The following is a 23,727-nucleotide window of genomic DNA, read 5'->3' on the forward strand; positions in this document are numbered from 1 at the left end:
AAGATCATCTACGTTAAACATTCGATTAGTGACATGTTCAACTCTTAATCACTTTTGCCATTCCTGGCTACTCTCAAGTTAAACTTAATCACCTGAATACTTTGAGAAGACTCATCCATAGTTTCAGGGCCTACCAAAACTCTTTCGTGATCGAATCTTCTCTATCCAGAAGTATTTCTTCCACAAATCAACAAAAATCGACACATTTCATGGTCCTTATGGCGTTACTTTGGAAACTGTGCAACCAACATACTTAAGAAACTCAGCAGTTCCGTAACCCAAATCTCTTCTCCATAAAACATATAAGTACTGTTGCACTGTGGTTGTTACTCAACACTGGAGTAAATGTACTAACTTGGTACATTGATCAACTAACACTTCAAGTTCAATCATAACCATCCTATTCTCGAACTCAGCAATCTTTCTTTTTCCCTTCTTTCTTTCCCTTGGTTAATTCTTAATTTTCTTCGTTAACCATTTGAGTCTTGAGTACGACCTTACTAAAAAGACTTAACTTGAAAATTAGCAATTACAACTTCTTCTCAATCTTTCATTCTCAACTTTACTTCAGTTGATTTCCAATCCACAAGAAGACAATCTTGGCAAGCGTGCCAGACATTAATTCTTACCACCATCTTTTCACCAAGTGCATCAACTAGAACAATTTTACGATCACCCTGGTCGTACAATCATGTTCATTAAACAATTCAATCCACCTTCGCTGCCTTATATCAAAATCCTTCCAAGTAATGGATATTGGAGACTTTTTGGCTTCGTAAAAATCTTGCATTCTTACTAAATATAATGTCTTCATAACTTCACAGCAAGAATGGTAATCATGACTTCCAAATCACCAGTAGGGTAATTCATTTCATGAGGTTCCTTTTGTCGTGAAACGTATGTAATCACCCTAACATTTGCATCAACATGCATCCAATACCATTCAAGAAACATCACTAAAAATTTATGATTACCACTATTCTTTGGGAATACTAAATTACGTGCATGAGTGAGGAAATGCTTCAGTTGTTGAATCCTTTGCTCACAATTTCCTTCCCACTCATACATAACCTCTTTTCTCGTCAATTGCAAAGCAATGACTGAAAAATCTTTCACGAACTGTCCCTGATAGCTTGTTAAGCTAGGATAACTCCGAATCCCAATCACGATTCGTGGTTGTTCTAAATTCTCAATTTCTGCTACCTTTTATGAATTCACTTGAATACCTGAAGCAGATATAACATATCTTAGAATGTCACTTGATTCATTTAACTTTAGCATTTGCTAAACTTAGCATACAACCAACGTTCTAACAATCTTTACTTCACCGACTTAATATGTTTACATGCTCTGCTCTGGCTCAGAATGTACCAGAATATCGTCCATGAAAATGATAACAATTTATCAAGGCATTCCTGGAATACTTCATCCATCAACTTATGGAACAGCATGAGTATCCGCATAGCATCACCAAAATTTATAAAGACTATAACAAGTCCAGAAAACAATCTTAGGATCAACCTCGCTCAAAATCTTCAATTGGTAATGGACAGACCTCAAGTCGATCTTTGAAATTACACAAATACCTCTGAGCTGATTCATTAAACATCAGTACACCATCATGGATAACGGTTCTCAATCGTTACCCGATTCCATGGTCTATAAGCAAAGCACAACTTTTACGTCCATTTTCTTTCTCACCAATACACTGGGGTTCCCCCAACGTAATGTACTAGGTTGAATAAAAACTTTTATCAACCAATTTCCAATTCTCTTAGTTCAAAAGGCAACATTATATAATATATGGTTTGTACCTGGAGACAAATCCATAGTGAACTCTACATCTTTAACTGGCGGCAATCCAGGTAAATTCTCAGGGAAAACGTCAGGTAAATGTTTGACTACTCCCACTTCTTCCACACTACTAGAAGTGACATCATTTAGCACCACATGAGATAAGTATCCTTGGCAGCCTTTTGATAATAATCTTTTTGCTCTCACAGCATAAATAACGGCCTGCCTTACTCCACTTTGCATACTTACAAAAGTAATCTCTAGTCATCCAGACCGATGGAAAATAACATATAATCAATTCAACATTCGGCTATAAACATAGCTCATACTCTTTCATTCTAATCAACTCAGTCCTCGGCTGCATATATAGCTCATAATCAATTCATCATATCATGTATATCTTGCACACATTCAGTACCACTTCGCGTGGTCTGCAACTTATCACTGTATATAACATAATATGCTCTAGAATAACATCGAAATCCATAATCTAATGAAACAAAAGTAGCTGGCAACAATATATACTATACTATTACTGAGCACTCTAAATAAGTACGATACTAACATAGGATAACCTACCAGTTTACTTGCTTAACGAATCCACGAATAAGTTATTAATATTACGGTCTGCAGCCCGCAATACTGATAAATCATCGTTGTCTCGATAAGTAAGCAACAACTCTCGAGAGTGTAATATTACTATTTTGCCACTCACTGGGAAATACATACACACGTCTCAACCGCGTTTAAATACTACTTTCTAGGCAATAACAATAATAACGTAACATTTCTACATTATTAACAAATAGACTCTAGCTAAGTCATTAAAAATAATTAACGTACTCCTAATCAAATCCGAATAATTCTGAGTATCTTGCAGTGATGTGTGGTTAACACATCCCTGGGCTTGTTGTCGTCTCCCACAACCTCTATTAGTGTAAATACTTCGCTCATGTACACCACGACATAACTGACCATAATTAATAGATCCAGGAACTTGCTGGATCGGCGCTAGTTATGGCAAAGAAGACTGCTAGGGCTTCTGTTGGCTTTGGACATAATTTGCAGTTCTATGTCCCATCTATCCATTTGTAAAGCGTCCACTGCTTTCTCGCCTACATTCTCAAAGGTGTCCATTATTGTACCTACAGCACAAAGGTACATTTTCTTTACCAAAATCACCTTGTCTCTGAGATCTGAGATTACCAATACATCTATCACTTCACCTCTGATCAATGGCATTAAAACCTCAGTTGGAAGAATTAGCTCTAGCTTCACTTCTCTTGAAGCTCTGAATCTTTCTATATTCCTGATATGACGAATCATTAACTTTATCGTCCTCTTTTGATTCTCATTCTTTTATCATTCTTCTTCATCATTATCGATGGACATAATCTCCGAGTCCTTAAGGCTCTACAACATCTTGTATACTCCTGGTAAGAATTACAATGGATAGTGGTCACCCAAAATACCACTGCCTTATGCCACCCAGCCTAAAACAATATAACACTTCAATCAAAATAGCAGCAATATTCGAATGGGATGAGGCAAGTCTGAGAACTTTCTATAATACTCATTGATCGTCAGCTTTCCTTGTCTCACATTTGCAAACTCTTTCTTTCTACCATCATAAGATGCCAAAGGAAATAATTCTTTTCTTTAAACAAGTCCTTAAACAATTCTCAATCGGCTGTTTCCTCCGTTGACAACGAATTATACTCCTGTTTCCATCAGGGTACAAGTTCATAACTCAAACCAGGTAATCATCTCAACCCTTCTGTCAAAAGGAAGATTCCTTTGACTTGCATAATCCAAAACGTCTTTTCCAAATGATTAAGCCATCGCTTTGCTCCCTTAGGTCCATCATTTTTCCATAAGGTGATTCAAATTCAACTCATAACCCATCTTAAAATGTCCCTTTTTGATAATATACTGAATCACCAAAATAATAGTTTCCCCTAACAGCTAAATCAGGGAGACTAAATTCCTCTAACTACGTGGTTTGCTACGAGGCGGTGTAGTTCTGACAGAATTCACTAGAACTTCTCAAGATGTCCAAGATTGAAACTTAGGCTCTGATACCAACTTGACACACCCCGTCCCGAAGGAGGGCATGCTGGCCGTCACGTGAGAGTGACGTAACCATTTGCACAGTTCGGAAGCTTTAAAAATATACAACTTCTAAAATGAAACACCCGAAGGTGAGTCCTTATTTGGTCCATTCTGTCAGAACACCGTTGAATTTCCTCGTAGTCACCACACCTTTGCAATTCTTGAACCTGGAGGGGCGCAAAACAAAGTTGAGTGGGTCAGCAAAACAATTCTTTTCCAAATCCAAACACTTCTCAAAACTTTGTAACCCCTCGCCGTAAAACAAGTATAATTTCCCAGAAAATAAACATATATACGTATGTACAAATATGCCAAACATGCTCCAAAATATGCCATTCATGCTTTAGAATATGCCATTCATGCTTGAGAATATGCCACATTAGAATCTCATAATAAATGTAAATGCTCAAGCATAATTCACATCAATAACATATAATCTGGCAGCCGGGAGTCACCTAACGTGACATGTACCGCTGCATATAGAGCTCCAATCTCAACTCAATATCTGAATCTGCACACGAGTCGGAGCCACCTAACGTGGTCTGCACGACAGGACTGGGTGTAATATATACGCTCTAGTGCTACGATCACGTGAAGACTGTGCGAATAATCGCGGGTCACCTACGAGTCGGAGCCACCTAATGTGGTCTGCACGACAAGGCTTGCACCTAACTTGGATCCAAGGCGAGCGTGTGGTGCTGGTGAACATACACGTGAAGGACTCTGCCCCTCTCTGGGCGGGAGCACTAACACCGGGGGTGCAGATTATGAGCTCTCTAAGCATCTCAAACTACTACTGAAATACAAACATGAATACCACTTACCTGGCACTTACCTGTGCGTCCACATCACCAAATACACATATATAAATGTATGCCACTACCAATGCATGTGATGATAGTATTTCAATCATATTCCAAATGTATTTCATACGTATATCAAATGTATATTAAATGTAGCTTACCTGGGCCTCCTCAGCACCATGCAACAGTATGCATAATTATGGTAATGCACATATTAAAATATGATGCATATATGATAGGATATTTAATTCGTATTTCTTTTAAAATACGTTTTCTGGGAAATACGTCAAGCATACGTATATATATATACTGAAAAATAACTGCCCACTCACTGATCACATCGACGTCTCATAGGTCCCTGAGCCTTCCCTAGCTTGGTTACATTCTTCCTCTGTATAATTTTCACCTATACAAAAAGTAACCAAATTGACGTTATTTAACGCGCATACACCAAACATTCGTCCATAACTTTCTCATACGTTGCTCAATTTGGGTGTATGAATATACCACGGTGATCTACACGACGTCACGAACGCGTGACAATTTTCAGAACTCAATTTGGAGCTCTCACGCGCCCCCACGCGCCCTGTTCACGCGCTGCCCACGCGCGCGTCTTCTTCCTCGCGTCGCCGGACTGGTTTCGCCGGCGGTGGGTGTTTTGCCGGAATTTCTGGGTAAACTTCAAAGTGTCATAACTTCTTCATTTCTTAACCATTTTCTACGTACTATATATCAAATTGAAGGTATTGACGAGACGAACACATCCATACCTTCCTTGACCCTTAACTCGCCGTGGATTCGCCGGAAAAAGCCCCGAAAGCTCCGGCCAAACTTTGAACTTGTCGTTCTCCGTGTTCCTACGTCCATTTTTCACGTAATTTATACCAAAATGAAGCCCTAATCATAATCTACCACGTTGGACTAGTTTTAGGGCCTAAAAACAACGGAATCAAACTTTTCCAAAAATACGAAAATTCGGCCGAACTTACAGTTCGTGATCCCGACGTCCAAATCCTTCAAACGAAGCACTCCGAGCTTCCTTAGGACCTCACCAAGCTTCCTACAAGCTTCAAAATCCCAGAAAACATCAAGTTTTACATGTGCATGAACAGTGCACACGCACAGTGAAATTGAAATCCATGTTTTCCGAAGTGAAACTCACCTGAAATTGGTACCATCGTGTTCGTGTGGTCTTCAGGAGTACGATGGTGGTCTTAGATCCTTCGTTGGTATAGTTTTGGGGTGGTTTGTGGGTGGTCTGTGTGAGTTCGAAGGAGAGAGAGAGAACTCTCAGAGAATGAGAGATTTGTGAGGGAGGAGAGAGAGAGAGACAAGGCACGGGAATGAGGGAGAGATTTGAGGGAGGTGGGATCCTACCCAATCCCCAAATCATCAAGTTACAACATATTTTACGCCCCTTAGTCCCGTTTAAGGGCATTTTCATAACTTCACGTCCTCGGAATTAAAATTCCGGGACGGGTTGTGACATAAGCCCTGTAATTAATTAATTTGTTCAAAATTTGGAACATTTGAGGCCGGCACTATCAAATAGTGATCAAATTTCTGTAATCTCTTTTTTTATGAAAATGAATTCGAAGAGATCGATGAGATATAAGGAAGGTAGAGATGAAACGAAGAGGTTGGGAAGTTTCTTCTGTGTGAAAAGAAATCTGAGGGGGGAGGATAGAATTCTTGATGGCAATTTGTATTTGTACCATAACTTTCAAATCCATCAAAATCCTTTATTTATTGAAATCCTAGTAAATCTTTAGTATTTGTCACTACACCTAGACTTGGGTGGATTTTTAAAAAAAAATTGATTGACTACCTATGGATTTAAATGTATTCTTTAAAATCTTTTCAAATCTTAATTTGATTACACAATGATTTCAAACTCTTTTTAAAATCATCCTTCAAATCTTAATTGAATACACCCTAATCTTAAGGACCATTAAAATTCCAAACAAATCCTAATTTGATTACACCATCTAAGTCTCCAAAATTTATTTTTGTTGCCTGTTTTTATGTCAAATTGTGTAGCAAACAAAAGCACAAATGATAACGATTACCATAAAAAATAAAAAAAATAAAAAAAAAGCATAAACGACAACTACTTTATAACTTAGAGTAGGGTTTTATTTCTTTCAAATCCCTCTCTTCCGATCCTTCCTATTTAAACAGTTACAATTAAGTCACGTTTACTGTTTTTTAACTTTTTCTTTACTACCTTTTAACTTTACCTTCTTTTTTATTTTTTTCTGAGATAACTTTACAACTTTACATTTAAATTAAGTTCATTATTTGTCTGTGTACTCGGCTATGAACAGAAAACAAAACGGCAAATTAGTTGCACGAATTGAGAGTGGAAGTGGACTTGCACATAGAAACCTAGCACAGATCTCAGTAGCTAAATAAAGTACTCCTCCGAGAATTTTTCTGCTTAGATGACTTTATAAGGCGGCTTTGGAAGATTGGGAGAATTTTTCTTCTTCTTGACATTCTCAGCGTGAAAACTCAAAGAAGAACAACCGATCGGAATGCAGGCAGGCTTAAAAATGTATATACATTACTTTATTTTTAGCAGTTGGATATCCCCCAGCGGAACGCAATCAGTGTCGAGATTTTTTGGTTCATTTTTTGTTAAAGGTTCATCCAGTTTTATATGTAAGAATCAAGAGGATGAATGATCATGAGAAATAACGCATTAACAGAGCTCAGCGTGAGTGCGCGTATGGAGTAAATAGAGAACACCCTCAAAGAAATTATGTTTCCCCAGGAATCCAATGTTCTATTCATGTCTGCGTGAGCCATAATTCAAGTAAAGACCAGGCCTAATTAAAGACGGTAATAAAAACTTTAGATTGAATAGTCAAGATTAGGACTTGAGCAAACACAGTGAGATAGGAAATATGGTTAATACAAGATACTACGGTCAATAGCATGCGAGAAATTAATGTTTCTTACAGCAGTCTGACTTTTAAATCAATGTCTCAATTCCTTCACAAGTTCTTCTGTCACAGTTGAATGTGAGCCCCTTCTTTTGGCCGGTGGACGTGTCCTCAGCAGAGACATGCAGGATGCCATTTTCATCAATATCAAAGCAAACTTCAAATTTAGGAACATCCCTGGGAGCTGGAGGAATGTCATTGAGTTTAAATTCTCCCAAATAGTTATTATCTCTTGCCTTTCTACTCTCACCCTCATAAACGGCAAACCGAACATTCCGTTGGTTGTCATGGTAAGTAGTAAAACCTTTTTCGATTATTTTGACCGGTATTCTAGTGTTTCTTGGAATCACAACTGACATGATAAATTCTTCATTGGCCTCCACCCCCAGTGAGAGAGGGGTGACATCCACCAGTGCGAAGTCCCCAAGCTTTCCAGTTAGATTGCCACCACTCAAGACAGTAGCTTGAACAGCAGCACCATAGGCCACTGCCTCATCCGGATTGATGCCCCTGCAAAGCTCCTTTCCCTTGAAAACCTCCTGCAAAAGCTGCTGCACCTTGGGAATTCTAGAAGAGCCACCAGCAAGAACAACATCATGGACGCTGCTTATGTCCATGTTAGCATCTTCCAGACACTTCTTCACAGGCTCCATGCACTTGCTGAAGAAATCCATGTTGAGTTGCTCAAATTTAGCACGGGTAATAGTTAAACAAAAATCAACACCCTGATGCAAACAGTCAATGTCAATGTCAGTCTCGGACATAAATGCAAGCCTCCTCTTTGCCTTTTCACATGCATTTTTTAACCTCCTAAGAGCCTTGAAGTTTCCACCAACGTCCACGTTATACTTCCTCTTGAATTGCTCAGCACAGTGGTTGACCATTCTGTTATCGAAATCTTCACCTCCAAGATGAGTGTCTCCAGCGGTGGCCTTCACTTCAAAGACACTGTCAGCTATGGTAAGTAGCGAAACATCCAAGGTTCCCCCGCCCAAATCAAATATCATCACATTTCTCTTGCTATACCAACCGGCCTTCCTGTCAAGCCCATAAGCAATGGCTGCAGCAGTTGGCTCATTGATGATGCGCATCACATTTAGGCCAGCACTAGCACCTGCCTCTTTCGTAGCCTGTCGCTGTGAGTCGGTAAAGTAAGCAGGGACTGTGATAACTGAATTTTTCACAGTTGAACCAAGGTAAGCCTCAGCAATCTCCCGCATTTTCACAAGAATCATAGATGAGATTTCTTCAGCAGCAAATTGTTTCTCTACACCCTTGTATGTGACGACAATCATTGGCTTGTCAGAAGGACCTCCAATGACCTTAAAAGGCCAATGCTTTATATCGTTTTGAACACATTCATCTGTGAACCTCCTACCGATTATCCTTTTCGCGTCTGCAAATTGAGGACAGAATTAGAAACACAACCCAACAACCAAAACTAACAAAGAAATAGGTCATATGATTGAAATAAAAGCATATTGTTAAACAAACGGTGTTGTAACTTGTAACTATCCCAAATTCTTTCACTCTGCTGTAAATATACTACACCTTTTTAATTATCATCAAAATCATTATCTAAATTATAACTTATCATCAACACCCCACATTTTATAACTTCAAATACTGTTATAAATATTCAGAGAAAAAGAAAAACTAATTTGAGAAATAAATTAATGGGAAAATGGTATATATTTAGATGGATACATACAGGAAGAGATGAACATACCGAAGATGGTGTTGGTTGGGTTTTTAATGACCTGGTTGAATGCACCATCACCTATCAATCGCTCAGTATTTGTGAAAGCAACATAAGATGGAGTGGTCCTGTTGCCCTGATCGTTCACTATGATTTCTACATGATCATACTGCCACACCGCCACACACGAGTAGGTTGTCCCCAGGTCGATCCCGATTGCATGACCTGCAGCTTTGTCTTTTCCCGCCATTCTAGCCTGAGAAACTGGAAGAAGATTAGTACTAAGAAGAGAACTGAATGGCAGCAGAGTAAGAAGATCAAGATAATATATGTTCTTGAAAGTAGAAGATATTATGGGGAACATAGAGCGGCCTGAGAGGTTATGCTTTTTCTTTTGGACACTTTTTGGTTCATTATCCTTTTTCTTTTTGGTTCATTATCCTTTTTCTTTTGGACACTTTTGGTTCATTAAGTTCCAAATTTAAAGAAGCAATGTATAGTAAGTTGTAATCTTCTTCGTTAAGTAATCTTCTTCATTTATGTTCTGCTTGGGAACGAAAAATCATTTATGTTTTGCTTGTCTAACTTGTTGTGCAAAAAACCTTGGAATCCAATATTGTTAAAGAAATCAACCCCATCTCATTAAAGGACCTACACAAATCTAGAATAAAGAATTCTAGAACATTCACTAAGGTTGGTTAGCTAGATTATCCAAGTTAAAGTAGTACTTTGTAGAAATGACTAGAATGTTGTTTCTTAAGTTGGTGGAAGAGTCTAGAAGAATGGTGAGGTTTCCACCAACATGCAAGATTAGTGTAGATAATTCTAACTTAGGAAGTTAGTGGAATTATCTAGATATCTCTAGCATGGTGTGTCCATGCTTCTCCAAGGTTCCATCCATGCCTATAAAAGGAGAAGGCATCCACACCATTTGTATCAACAAATCAACAAGCAACCAATCAATTAAGAAGAGCTAAGTAAGAGAGTGGGAAGCCTTGTAAGTAGTCTTGTAAGAGTGTGAGTGCTCTAGAGTTTGTCTCTAGAAAGTGAGTGAGTGTCATACCTTCTCAAAAATGTCTTTGATAGTTTGTGTTGTAATATTTTGTGTGTGTAATATTTGTTTACTTGTATTGTCTCTCCAACGCTTGTGCTAGAGTTGTGTACTCTAAGTTTTTCCCCAACAAATATGTCCCCAAATTTTATTTTCTGTGGGCTGTTTATGCCAAATTAATGGGAAATATTTCAGTGTGCCCGAAATACAGGGTGTACACCACATATCATCATATATGTGGAGAGACATTTTATTTTTCAAGTGTCTCCGCATATATAATGACTCTTATTCATACCACATTTATCATCTCTCTAATAGATAGATGACCCCTTCCTCTATTAGAAAGATGGTACAAATATGTAAGTGTAGCATTATTCTTACTACCTTTACCTTCTTTCCTTCTTTACTACCTTATAACTTTATGATGTAGAACAAATGGTCAAGTGGATTAAAGAAAAAATGGACCGACGAAAGACAAAGAGACATAGCGAGAATTTGCAGTTTTGTCATCTGACCTCTAATTTGGGCGCATGATACCTTTTTGGAAAGAAAAGAACGTCATAGTTCAAATTTGAGTTTTTAGTTTTGTAATAAAAATTGGACTTTTCGTTTGTCGTCTAATTAAGGTCATTTGACTTTTTTTTAGTTATCTAAGACCTTGAGTTGTCCTAGGAGCTGTAATTAGATTATTTAAGCCATTAGCTACTTCCATTGTAAGCATCTTTCAATCAATTAATCAAACACAACCTTTAGGATATCTCTCAAATCTGGTGGATTCCAGGGTTTTGATTCTTCAAAGAATTACACTTGTAATTATTCAACTTCGTGTTACGTCACTTTATCTTTACTATATTTCCAACTTTACCTTCTTTACTACCTTTACTACCTTTTTACTTTACCTTCTTTTTTATATGAGAAAACTTTACAACTTTATTTAGTTCTACAAAACTGCGACAAATGATAGCTAGTATACTGAGTTTAACACTTATTTGTTTACTGAACTATGAACAGAAAACAAAACGGCAAATTAGTTACACATACAGAAAGTCGAAGTGGACTTGCAGTGTTGCACATAGAAACCTAGCACAGATCTCAGTAGCTACGTACTCTTCCGAGAATTCTTCTGATTCGATGACTTTTTAAAGCAGCTTTGTTAAATTGGTAGACAGAAAAATAAGCTTTATCGGAGCGTGCAGAGGAACATTATCACCTACCAGCTGAGAAGTGATAGAACAACTGTGGTTTTATGCCCAATCACATTTATATTTACTAGTTCATATGTTAAACAAAATAGCATGAAGTTGCAATTTCCAATTGGTGCCATCTTATACAAAGTGGCAGTACATTGTGTATGGACCTTTTCAAATTGAAAAGATTACTCTACACAGATCAGTGCATTTCCTTGGAAAATGGTGTCGTCTAATAGATGTATGCTTTGATCTCTTCGTCAATCAGTGTCTTAGGTTTTATATAAACCCAAGTCAGTATAGCAGTGAGATATGCATCAAGAGAAGGAGCTTCCCGATTCTGTTTTTCTCATTCTTTCTTTGTCAATTTCCAGTCGTGCCGTGAGAGTTTGAAAATTGCAGTGCTTCAACTTCGTATTATAGATTATTGAATCCTAGGAGCCGGACGCCTACCGAACTACAAACACGAGCGAAATTTTGTCTTTAGGACATTGTATTTGTACAAGCCTCAATCTCCAAGTTTGTAGTCATTCTTACTTTCTCTCTAGTTGTTTACATTAATCTTGTAGACAATTAGCGTTGTGATTTCTTTATGATTATCATCATTAGAATTATTTTAGAGTAAATTGTAGAAATTGTCTCTTAATTTTAACTGAATTGGAGTAATGGTCCCTCAACTAAAAATTCATTAACATTGGTCCCTCAACTCATCAAAACATGCAACTATGATCCCTCAACCAAAAATCCATTACCCCCTCAACTTTAATCCGATTGGAGAATAGTCTCTCAACCTTAACCCAATTGGAGCAATGATCTCTCAACTTTAACCCAATTGTAGCAATGATCCTTTCAACATAATTCATTTTGACAAAATTATGACGAAGTTAACGAAAATAACTATAACTTTACGTTTTGATGAGTTGAGGGATCCCAATTGTAGCAATGGTTCTTCCAACATAACTCATTTTGACAAAATTTTGATGAAGTTGACGAAAATGACCATAGCTACACATTTTGATGAGTTGAGGGACCAATAGTAATAGATTTTTGGTTGAGGGATCATTGCTCCAAGTTGATTAAAGTTGAGTGATCATTGCTACAATTTACTCATTATTTTATTATTCTTATACTTTCTGTTATTGTTCCAACGGCTCTATCATAACGGAATAACAGAGAGGTTGGATGAGATCACCAGAGCATGAGTGAGAAGCTCGACCATAGAAAATACGCTTCCCCTGTAATCCAATGTCTATTCATCATATCTGTGCAACCCATGATTCGGGTAAAGAGTAGCTAAAGTTTTATTTTCTAGTCCTTCCCATGATTCGGATTTGTCAAGGTGAGGGTATCAGGACTTGAGCAAAACATAAAAATATAACAAACCCAGATTAGTACAAGATATTTCAGTCCGAAGAAATTAGAAATGAACGTTTCTTACAGCAGTCAAATGAACGTTTCTTCTGTCACAGTTGAATGTAATCACCTTCTTTTGGCCGGTGGACATGTCCTCCGCAGAGACACTCAGGATACCATTTTCATCAATATCAAAGCAAAGTTTGAATTTAGCAGCTCTGGCAGGAGCAGGAGGAATGTCATGGATGCGAAATCCACCCAAAAAGTTATTAAGGTTGATGAACTCTCGCCCTCATAAATTGAAAATCTGGCCACAGCTTGGTTGTCAACCAAAGTAAACAAAATAACGTTCTCTTTTATCGGAACTCTGGTGTTTCTTGGGATCACAACTAGCATGAAATGTTTGTCGTCAGAACCACTTTCCCACCTTGTTGAGTTGTCTCCACCCCAAGTAATAGAGGGATGACATCCAAGAGTGCAAAGTCTTGAAGCTCCCATTTTCATTATTCTCACTCAACATGGTAGCTTGAACAGCTGAACGATATGCCACAGCTTCATCTGGATAAATGCCCTTGCACAGCTCCTTCCCCTCCAACAATGTCAATGTCAGTCTCAAGCATATATCAAAGCCTCCTCTTTGCCTTCTCATATGCATTTGCCATGAATGTCGACTTTATGTTTCCTTTTGTTTGTTCAGCACAATTATTCACTATTTTCTTATCAAGGCCTTCACATCGGAGATGAGTATATCTCCAGCAGTGACCTTTACTTCACAAACGCTATACGCTATGGTTAGTAGTGAAACGGCCAAAGTACCACAACCCAATTCAAATATCATCACATTTCTTTTCCTATATGTACCAGCCAGACTTCTTGCCAAGTCCATAAGCAATCGCTGCAGCAGTCGGCTCACTGATGATTACGCATTACATTTAGGCCAGCAGAGGCACCTGCCTTTTTTGTAGCCTGAGCTTGTTTACTTCCTGAGTAATGGTGGCAAGGAGCACGAAAGACGTAACCAGTATGACAAGGATCAGGACCCTCAATACAATAGTAATAATCCGGGCAGTTTTGGAGGAAGCATTAATGTTCCCATCTTTGCTTCCTCAGCACCATCAAGGTCTCTGTGTCTGCGTGCCGGGTCCTGGCTTTTGGAACCAAAGTTTGTTCCGATTTCTTGGCCATAGATGAAATACACTTTTAATTTTTAGAAACAAGACAGATTGAATAGGACCCTGTGTCTGCATTGCCATCGTTTCTGTTTTAAGAGAAATCATGAGTTTAATTTGTTCCCCAAAATAGCATAAAGAATTAGGAGCTGCTACTCATGTACCATATTAGCGGACCCATGACTTTCAACTTTTTTTTTTCTTTGTGTTTATACAAGGGTAGTGATTTTTAGGCTCTTGTTTTGATTTTTTTTTTTTTTTTCCTGCACTCATATTCTTATACTTTTGTCTCTTGATTCTCATTTGATTTAGAGGTGCCCATGAAGAAAATAAAACTAGTCAAAAATCACTTTCCTTCCGTATACACGGTAATTTTTTTTTTATAGAGTGCCAACAAAATTTTGGTTTAGATTCATTCAAAATTAGAAATAAGGTAAATTACAAAAAATTATCTCAATTATCGATCGCATCACAATCATATATCTCATTTTTTAAATATTATAATGTCATACATTAATTTACAATTAATTTGCAATGTCAGACTTTCGTTAACTTTTTCATTAATTTTTCTATTAAATGTTGATATGAGAGTTATAAGGCCCACAAAAAAAAAAAAAAGTTGAAAAAAATCCATTTAAGTAATTAAAAATATTTTTATTTTAGAACTTAAAAAAAATAAAAACAAAAAAAATCGCAGAACTTCATCTGCTTTGTTGAGCAATTTCTGCAATTCATCCCCTACCTCCTTCGGCCCTCCGTCTGTCCCCCCCTCCCTTCACCACCAAAACCACAACCCACTCCCCCACACGGGTGGTTATCTACTCTCCTACTCTCTCCCGAGAAGAAAATAAAATTTTGAAAGAGAAAAAACCCAGAATAAAAGGGGCGGCAATGAGTTCTCCAGTTCGATTCATCATCACCCTTCTTCAGCCCTCCGGCCGTCCCCCCTCCCTTCACCACCAAAACCACAACCCACTCCCTCACACGAGTAGTTCTCCGCTCTACTACTCTCCCCCAAGGAAAAAAAAAATGGAAAGAAAAAAAACACAGAATTTTTTTTTGCAGGCGACCTATTCGATATCGATTCACACCTTCAATCTTCAGACTTCGCCATCAACGGCGTAACCGGCCGGATTCCGCCTTCGCTCCTCCTCGGGCGCCTCAACGTCGCCCCCTCCACCCATTCCGTACGATTCTCTTTCGACCGCCTGAACCCCTGTCCGTCTCGCCGCGCCGTTACAGACATCGGAGGTCCCTTCGATTGATAAGTTGACGTTGCCCACCACGTTCTGCGAGGCCCGGGTGTGTGCAGGTTGTTCAAGCTGCATATTGGGATAGAAATTGTGGCTTCGCAAAGGTAAAAAAGAGAATGGTGATACCGGTCAACAAAAGGTAAAAAAGGAGAAATTTTAATCTTTTCTTATACGTTTTTTAAAAAATTTTATTATTATTTTTTATATCCTAATTTTGAATTTATAATTAACAAACATTTATAAATAATACAAAGTTTTTATATCATATTTAAACCGTCACAATTAATTCACGTTTATTAGTTTTTAACTTGACCTTTACTACCTTTTAACTTTACCTTCTTTGTTATATTTTTTCTGGGATAACTTTACAACTTTATATTTAAATTAAACTCAGCATTTATCTGTGTACTGAGCTATGAACAGGAAACAAAACGGCAAATTAGTTGCACGTATTGAGAGTGGAAATGGACTTGCACATAGAAACCTAGCACAGATCTCGGTAGCTAAATAAAGTACTCGTCCGAGAATTCTTCAGCTTAGATGACCTCGTAAGGCAGCTTTGGAAGATTGGGAGAATTCTTCTTCTTCTTGACATTCTCAGCGTGAAAACTCAAAGAAGAACAACCGATCGGAATGCAGGTAGGCTTAAAAATGTTTATTTTTAGCAGTTGGATATCCCCCAGCGGAATGCTATCAGTGTCGAGATTTATTGGTTCATTGTTTGTTAAAGGTTCATCCAGTTTTATATGTAAGAGTCAGGAGGATGAATGATGATGAGAAATAACGCATTAACAGAGCTCAATGTGAGTGCGCGTATGGAGTAAATAGAGAACATCGTCAAAGAAATTATGTTTCCCCTGGAATCCAATGTTCTATTCATGTCTGATTTAGCCATAATTCAAGTGAAGACCAGTCCTAATTAAAGACAGAGTAATAAAAACTTTCAGAATGAAAAGTCAAGATTAGGACTTAAGCAAACCCAGTGAGATAGGAAATATGGTTAATACAAGATATTTCGGTCTATAGCATGCCAGAAATTAATGTTTCTTACATCAGTCAACTGACTTTTAAATCAATGTCTCAATTCCTTCACAAGTTCTTCTGTCACAGTTGAATCTGAGCCCCTTCTTTTGGCCCGTGGACATGTCCTCGGCAGAGACATGCAGGATGCCATTTTCATCAATATCGAAACAAACATCAAATTTAGGAACATGCCTGGGAGCTGGAGGAATGTCATTGAGTTCAAATACTCCCAAGTAGTTATTATCTCTTGCCATTCTACTCTCACCCTCATATATAGCAAAAGGAACATCACTTTGGTTGTCAATGTGCGTAGTGAGACCTTTTTTGATTATTTTGACGGGTATTCTAATGTTTCTTGGAATCACAACTGACATGGTACATTCATCACTAGTCTCCACCCCAAGTGAGAGAGGGGTGACATCCACTAGTGCGAAGTCCCCAAGCTTTCCAGTTAGATTGCCTCCACTCAAGACAGTAGCTTGAACAGCGGCACCATAGGCCACCGCCTCATCCGGATTGATGCCCTTGCAAAGCTCCTTTCCCTTGAAAACCTCCTGCAAAAGCTGCTGCACCTTGGGAATTCTAGAAGAGCCACCAGCAAGAACAACATCATGGACGCTGCTTATGTCCATGTTAGCATCTTCCAGACACTTCTTCACAGGCTCCATGCACTTGCTGAAGAAATCCATGTTGAGTTGCTCAAATTTAGCACGGGTAATAGTTAAACAAAAATCAACACCCTGATGCAAACAGTCAATGTCAATGTCAGTCTCCGACATAAATGAAAGCCTCCTCTTAGCCTTCTCACATGCATTTTTTAACCTCCTAAGAGCCTTGAAGTTTCCACCAACGTCCACGTTATACTTCCTCTTGAATTGCTCAGCACAGTGGTTGACCATTCTGTTATCGAAATCTTCACCTCCAAGATGAGTGTCTCCAGCGGTGGCCTTCACTTCAAAGACACTGTCAGCTATGGTAAGTAGCGAAACATCCAAGGTTCCCCCGCCTAAATCAAATATCATCACATTTCTCTTGCTATACCAACCGGCCTTCCAGTCAAGCCCATAAGCAATGGCTGCAGCAGTCGGCTCATTGATGATGCGCATCACATTTAGGCCAGCACTAGCACCTGCCTCTTTCGTAGCCTGTCGCTGTGAGTCGGTAAAGTAAGCAGGGACTGTGATAACTGAATTTTTCACAGTTGAACCAAGGTAAGCCTCAGCAATCTCCCGCATTTTCACAAGAATCATAGATGAGATTTCTTCAGCAGCAAATTGTTTCTCTACACCCTTGTATGCGACGACAATCATTGGCTTGTCAGAAGGACCTCCAATGACCTTAAAAGGCCAATGCTTTATATCGTTTTGAACACATTCATCTGTGAACCTCCTACCGATTATCCTTTTCGCGTCTGCAAATTGAGGACAGAATTAGAAACACAACCAAAACTAACAAAGAAATAGGTCATATGATTGAAATAAAAGCATATTGTTAAACATACGGTATTGTAACCATCCCAAATTCTTTCACTCTACCGTAAATGTACTACACCTTTTTAATTATCACCAAAATCATTATCTAAATTATAACTTATCATCAATACCCCACATTTTATAACTTCAAATACTGTTATAAATATTCAGAGAAAAAGAAAAACTAATTTGAAAAATAAATTAATGGGAAAATGGTATATATGTAGATGGATACATACAGGAAGAGATGAACATACCGAAGATGGTGTTGGTTGGGTTTTTTATGACCTGGTTGAATGCACCATCACCTATCAATCGCTCAGTATTGGTGAAAGCAACATAAGATGGAGTGGTCCTGTTGCCCTGATCGTTCACTATGATTTCTACATGATCATACCGCCACACCGCCACACACGAGTAGGTTGTCCCCAGGTCGATCCCGATTGCATGACCTGCAGCTTCGTCTTTTACCGCCATTCTAAGTTGAGAAACTGGAAGAAGAATAGTACTAGGAAGAGAAATGAATGGAAGCAGAGAAAGAAGATCAAGATAATATATATGCTTGAAAGTAGAAGATATTATGGGGAACATAGAGCGGTCTGAGAGGTTATTCTTTTTCTTTTGGACACTTTTTGTTCATTAAGTTCCAAATATAAAGAAGCAATGAATAGTAAGTTGTAATCTTCTTCATTAAGTAATCTTCTTCATTTATGTTCTGCTTGGGAACGAACAATCATTTATGTTTTGCTTGTCTAACTTCTTGTGCAAAAAACCTTGGAATCCAATATGTCCCCAAATTTTATTTTCTGTTGGCTGTTTATGCCAAATTAACTTTTAGTGTGCCCAAGATATAGGGTGATACACCACATAAATAATGACATATGGTGTACCACCCCATATTACAAGCACATTAAAAAGTTAAAGTATATCAACCAAATCACAAATTTTGAAACCTTTTGGCGTGCAATGCCTTTCCAACTTTACTACCTTTACTATGTAAATGATGTTACTCTTATCATATTTTTCATACCACATTTGTATTATTTCTCTAATAGATAGGTGACCCTTTCCTCTATTAGGAAGATGGTACAAATATGTAAGTGTAGCATTACTCTTACTACCTTTACCTTCTTTCTTTCTTTACTACCTTATAGCTTTATGATGTAGAACAAATGGTCGAGTGGATTGAAGAGAAAATGGACCGATGGAAGACAGAGACGTAGCGGGAATTTGCAATTTTGGCATATGAGCTCCAATTTGGGTGCATGATACCTTTTTGGAAAGAAAAGAACGTCGCAGTTCAAAATTATGTTTTAAGTTCTGTCATAAAAATTGGACTTTTCGTTTGTCGCCTAATTAAGGTCGTTTGACTTTCGTTTAATTACCTAATACCTTGAGTTGTCCTAGGAGTGGTAATTAGATTATTTGAGCCATTAGTTGCTTCCATTGTAATCATCTTTAAATCAACTAATCAAACACAACCTTCAGGATTTCCCTCAAATCTGATGGATTCCAGACTATTGATTCTTCAAAGAATTACAAGTACACTCGTAATTCTTCAACTTCGTGTTACGTTACTTTATCTTTACTACATTTCCAACTTTACCTTCTTTACTACCTTCTAACTTTACCTTCTTTTTTATATGAGAAAACTTTATTTAGTTCTACAAAACTGTGACAAATGATAGCTAGTATACAGAGTTTAACATTTATTTGTGTACTGAACTATGAACAGAAAACAAAACGGCAAATTAGTTACACATGCAGAAAGTGGAAGTGGACTTGCAGTGTTGCACATAGAAACCTAGCACAGATCTCAGTAGCTACGTACTCCTCCGAGAATTCTTCTTATTCGATGACTGTTTAAAGCAGCTTTGGAAAATTGGTAGACAGAAAAATAAGCTTTACCGGAGCGTGCAGAGGAACATTATAACCTACCAGTTGAGAAATGATAGAACAACTGTGGTTTTATGCCCAGTCACATGTATATTTACTAGTTCATATGTTACACAAACAACATAGCATGAAGTTGCAATTCCCAAGTTGAAATCAGGAGGATGGATGAGAAGCTCTTGTTAGAATGAAAAATTCTTAACCCAAGTCAGTATAGCAGTGAGATATGCATCAAGAGAAGGAGTTTCCCAATTCTGTTTTTCTCATTCTTTCTTTGTCAAATTCCAGTCGTGTCTTGAGAGTCCGAAAATTGCAATGCTTCGACTCGTATTATAGATTCTTGAATTCTAGGAGCTGGAAGCCTACTGAACTACAAGCACGAGTGAAATTTTGTCTTTAAGACATTGCATTTGTGCAAGCCTCAATCTCCAAGTTTGTAGTCATTCTTACTTTCTCTCTAGTTGTTTACAATAATCTTGTACACAATTAACGTTGTGATTTCATCATGATTATTATCATTAAAATTATTTTATTATTCTCATACTTTCTGTTATTGTTCCAACGGCTCTATCATAACGGAATAACAGAGAGGTTGGATGAGATCACCAGAGCATAAGTGCTAAGCTCGACCATAGAAAATACGCTTCCCCTGTAATCCAATGTCTATTCAATCTGAAGCATGCTGGGGAAATTAGAAATGAACGTTTCTTACAGCAGTCAACCGACTTTTATATCAATGTCTCAATTCCCTCACAAGTTCTTCTGTCACAGTTGAAAGTAATCACCTTCTTTTGGTCGGTGGACATGTCCTCCGCAGAGACACTCAGGATACCATTTTCATCAATATCAAAGCAAAGTTTGAATTTAGCAGCCCTGGCAGGAGCAGGAGGAATGTCATGGATGTGAAATCCACCCAAAAAAGTAATTATTTAAGTAAGGTTGATGAACTCTCGCCCTCATAAATTGAAAATCTGGCCACAGCTTGGTTGTCAACCGACGTAAACAAAGTAACGTTCTCTTTTATCGGAACTCTGGTGTTTCTTGGGATCACAACTAGCATGAAATGTTTATCGTCAGAACCACTTTCCCACCTTGTCTGAGTTGTTTCCACCCCAAGTAATAGAGGGATGACATCCAAGAGTGCCAAGTCTTGAAGCTTCCCATTTTCATTTTTCTCACTCAACATGGCAGCTTGAACAGCTGAACCATACGCCACAGCTTCATCTGGATAAATGCCCTTGCACAGCTCCTTCCCCTCCAACAATGTCAATGTCAGTCTCAAGCATATATCAAAGCCTCCTCTTTGCCTTCTCACATGCATTTTCCATGAATGTCGACTTTATGTTTCCTTTTGTTTGTTCAGCACAATTATTCACTATTTTCTTATCAAAGCCTTCACATCGGAGATGAGTATATCTCCAGCAGTGACCTTTACTTCACGAACGCTATACGCTATGGTTAGTAGTGAAACGGCCAAAGTACCACAACCCAATTCAAATATCATCACATTTCTTTTCCTATATATACCAGCCAGACTTCTTGCCAAGTCCATAAGCAATCGCTGCAGCAGTCGGCTCACTGATGATTACGCATTACATTTAGGCCAGCAGAGGCACCTGCCTTTTTTGTAGCCTGTCGCTGTTATAACTGAGTTTTTCACAGTTGAACCAAGGTAGGCCTCAGCAATATCCTGCATTTTTACAAGAACCGTAGATAAATTTTCTTCAGCAAGAAATTGTTTCTCTACACCGTTGTGGTTGACAACGGCTATTGGCTTATCAGAAGGAGACCTTGAATTGCCAATGCTTCATATCATTTTGAACACATTCATCCCTGAAACTCGTACTAATTAACTTTTTCGCATCTGAAGAATATTGATGCAAGATTTGAAAAAAAGACCGATAAGGAAATGTAACAAGGAAATGGTGTTGTAACTTGTAACTATTCCGAATTCTGTCACTGTACACCTTTCAGTCACTCTAGCACAGTGGCTCAAGTGTATTACACCTTTTCTAATTGTGCACAAGTGTCATTACCGAAAACCATGCATCTCTCTCTCTCTCGCTCTCTTTGAGGAATTAGAGGGAATTAAAGAGATTTTGTAGTGTATTTTAAGTATCTACAGATCTCACATATTTCCATGAGATTTCGAAGGAATTGAATCAAAATTTTACATGAAATCTCTACAAATATGTTAAACTCCATAAAAATCTCTCAAATTCCCAATTGAACACAATCCTAAGTTTGGGGGTATAGTGCGGCTCTAAGGTATGGGTTTGGTTTTTGAGAGAGAAATGGCTCTGGGCTCGAGGATGAGAAAAGAAGAATGGGAGGTATTATTTATTTTTAACATTAACAACATTTTTAGTCTAAAAATTCACTTTTGGTACTATTTATTTACACTTTTATTTTGTCATTTTGATTAAACCTAAAGTTTTGAGGACTTTTCGTTAGTTTTCTTAAGAAGAATCTAGAGAGAGAAGTTCTTTGAAGCAGCTAGATAGAGAAATGAGAAATGGGAGCACGGCGCTAGGGTAATTCTAAATGAGTAATGCTATTCTTACCATCTAAATATACCATAATTTTAGGAAACTATTATTAGCACTCCAAAAATCTCATTTGACACTCCAAATTTTCTATAATTAGAAAGAAAAATACACTTGTGAAACGTATCTAACAGGGAAGTTGAACGGGTAGGGTTTTAGCAAAAATAAAATAAACAAAAATTCCACCTGGATTGACACTTAAACTTCCACATCATGTGGTATACTAAATGTGGTATAATAAGATAGTAAGAATAACATTATTGAATTCTAAATAGATAAATGAGCATCCAATTAAGCTTAAACAAGCTGGCTGGGACGTTTTGGATTTGGCCTTGGTAATCAAATGGGTTGTTTCATCTTTTGCTAGAATAAGCCACAACATGGCCCACAGTCATCTCAGGCTCAAATTTAGGCCACATTTGCTCCTGGTCCAGCCGCGCAACAGCTTCACTTTCAAGCCCAGCTAGTATCTTTCTTTTTCTTTGGTTTTGTTAATCATTTTCACTTTTATAATTATATTATATTTTAGTTTAAATGGATGCATGTTTGTTTTGAATTATTAATTATCGCGATTAAATTATCTAATTGTCTTAGTGATTCACGACTATTAGGGTATTTAGACAAGTAATTTGATGCAATTTCTATTGAAACATCACCCTAAAATTGAGAGGAAAACTAATAAAAAAAAGCTTGAAAACTTTGAGTTTTAACAATAAAGACAAAATAAAGGGTAAAGTGAATAGTACCATGATTGATTTTTTAGTGTGAAAATGTGATTTTTTGTTAAAGTGAACAGTACCGGAAGTTTTTCGTTAAAGTTCCCGAAATTGAGGAGGGCTTCTTGTGATTAGTAATTGTAAGTTCACTTAAGGCAGACATCACGCTCTTAAGGGTTGTATGGTTTTTCAAAGGGTTTTTACAAAGCTTAATGAGTCTTGCATGTTTATATTTGATTTGAATATCAAAGACATGTTGCATGTTAGATATACGTTTTCACTTGAACATCACAAGGAAAATATGCATCAGGAAAACCTAACCTTCAAACCATGTATGTGGAAATTCATAAGTAATTGGTAAAGTTGTATAGGATTGTTAGTGGTAACGGCAAAACCTTAGTGTTTAAATTGTTTTCCAAAACAGTTTTCTTTTGCTTACCCTACTTTGTTGAATTATTTAAAATTCGTTTTTGTTATTTTAGATTCCAAAATGAACTTTTTTGAAATTTTGTTTCAAATAATTAGCTAAGGATTAGTTTAAATATAAATTATTCATTCAATCCCTGAGAAAAACGACATTGCTTGAGCTGGTATACTACGATAACCTTGTGCTCTTATAAGTATTTTTAAATGTTTTTATCCCTACTTGCACATGAGTACACGTATGAAGTAAATATTCTGTTAATTATGTTTTGTAATCGCGTCTTT

General features: G+C 37.6%; 3 protein-coding genes across 3 annotated transcripts; all 3 read right to left on the bottom strand.

Annotated features, from left to right (window-relative positions):
- Positions 1-7,490: 7,490 nt before the first annotated feature.
- On the bottom strand, positions 7,491-9,683 carry LOC137721106 (heat shock cognate 70 kDa protein-like). Its single transcript, XM_068460219.1, has 2 exons — positions 9,387-9,683; positions 7,491-9,053 (listed from the first exon to the last, which is right to left on the bottom strand). Exons 1-2 carry the CDS (start codon positions 9,604-9,606, stop codon positions 7,687-7,689), a joined length of 1,587 nt encoding a protein of 528 aa, XP_068316320.1. The 5' UTR covers positions 9,607-9,683; the 3' UTR covers positions 7,491-7,686.
- A 6,753-nt stretch (positions 9,684-16,436) lies between these two features.
- Positions 16,437-18,360, bottom strand: LOC137719701 (heat shock cognate 70 kDa protein-like). The gene is made up of 2 exons (XM_068458743.1): positions 18,122-18,360; positions 16,437-17,803 (listed from the first exon to the last, which is right to left on the bottom strand). The coding sequence occupies exons 1-2, from the start codon at positions 18,339-18,341 to the stop codon at positions 16,437-16,439; spliced, it is 1,587 nt and encodes a 528-aa protein (XP_068314844.1). The 5' UTR covers positions 18,342-18,360.
- Positions 18,361-20,485: 2,125 nt separating this feature from the next.
- Positions 20,486-21,078, bottom strand: LOC137719702 (heat shock cognate 70 kDa protein 2-like). The gene is made up of 2 exons (XM_068458744.1): positions 20,849-21,078; positions 20,486-20,630 (listed from the first exon to the last, which is right to left on the bottom strand). The coding sequence occupies exons 1-2, from the start codon at positions 21,076-21,078 to the stop codon at positions 20,486-20,488; spliced, it is 375 nt and encodes a 124-aa protein (XP_068314845.1).
- Positions 21,079-23,727: the final 2,649 nt, after the last annotated feature.

Source organism: Pyrus communis, chromosome 16 (assembly GCF_963583255.1).
Source record: "Pyrus communis chromosome 16, drPyrComm1.1, whole genome shotgun sequence".
NCBI classification, from domain to species: domain Eukaryota; kingdom Viridiplantae; phylum Streptophyta; class Magnoliopsida; order Rosales; family Rosaceae; genus Pyrus; species Pyrus communis.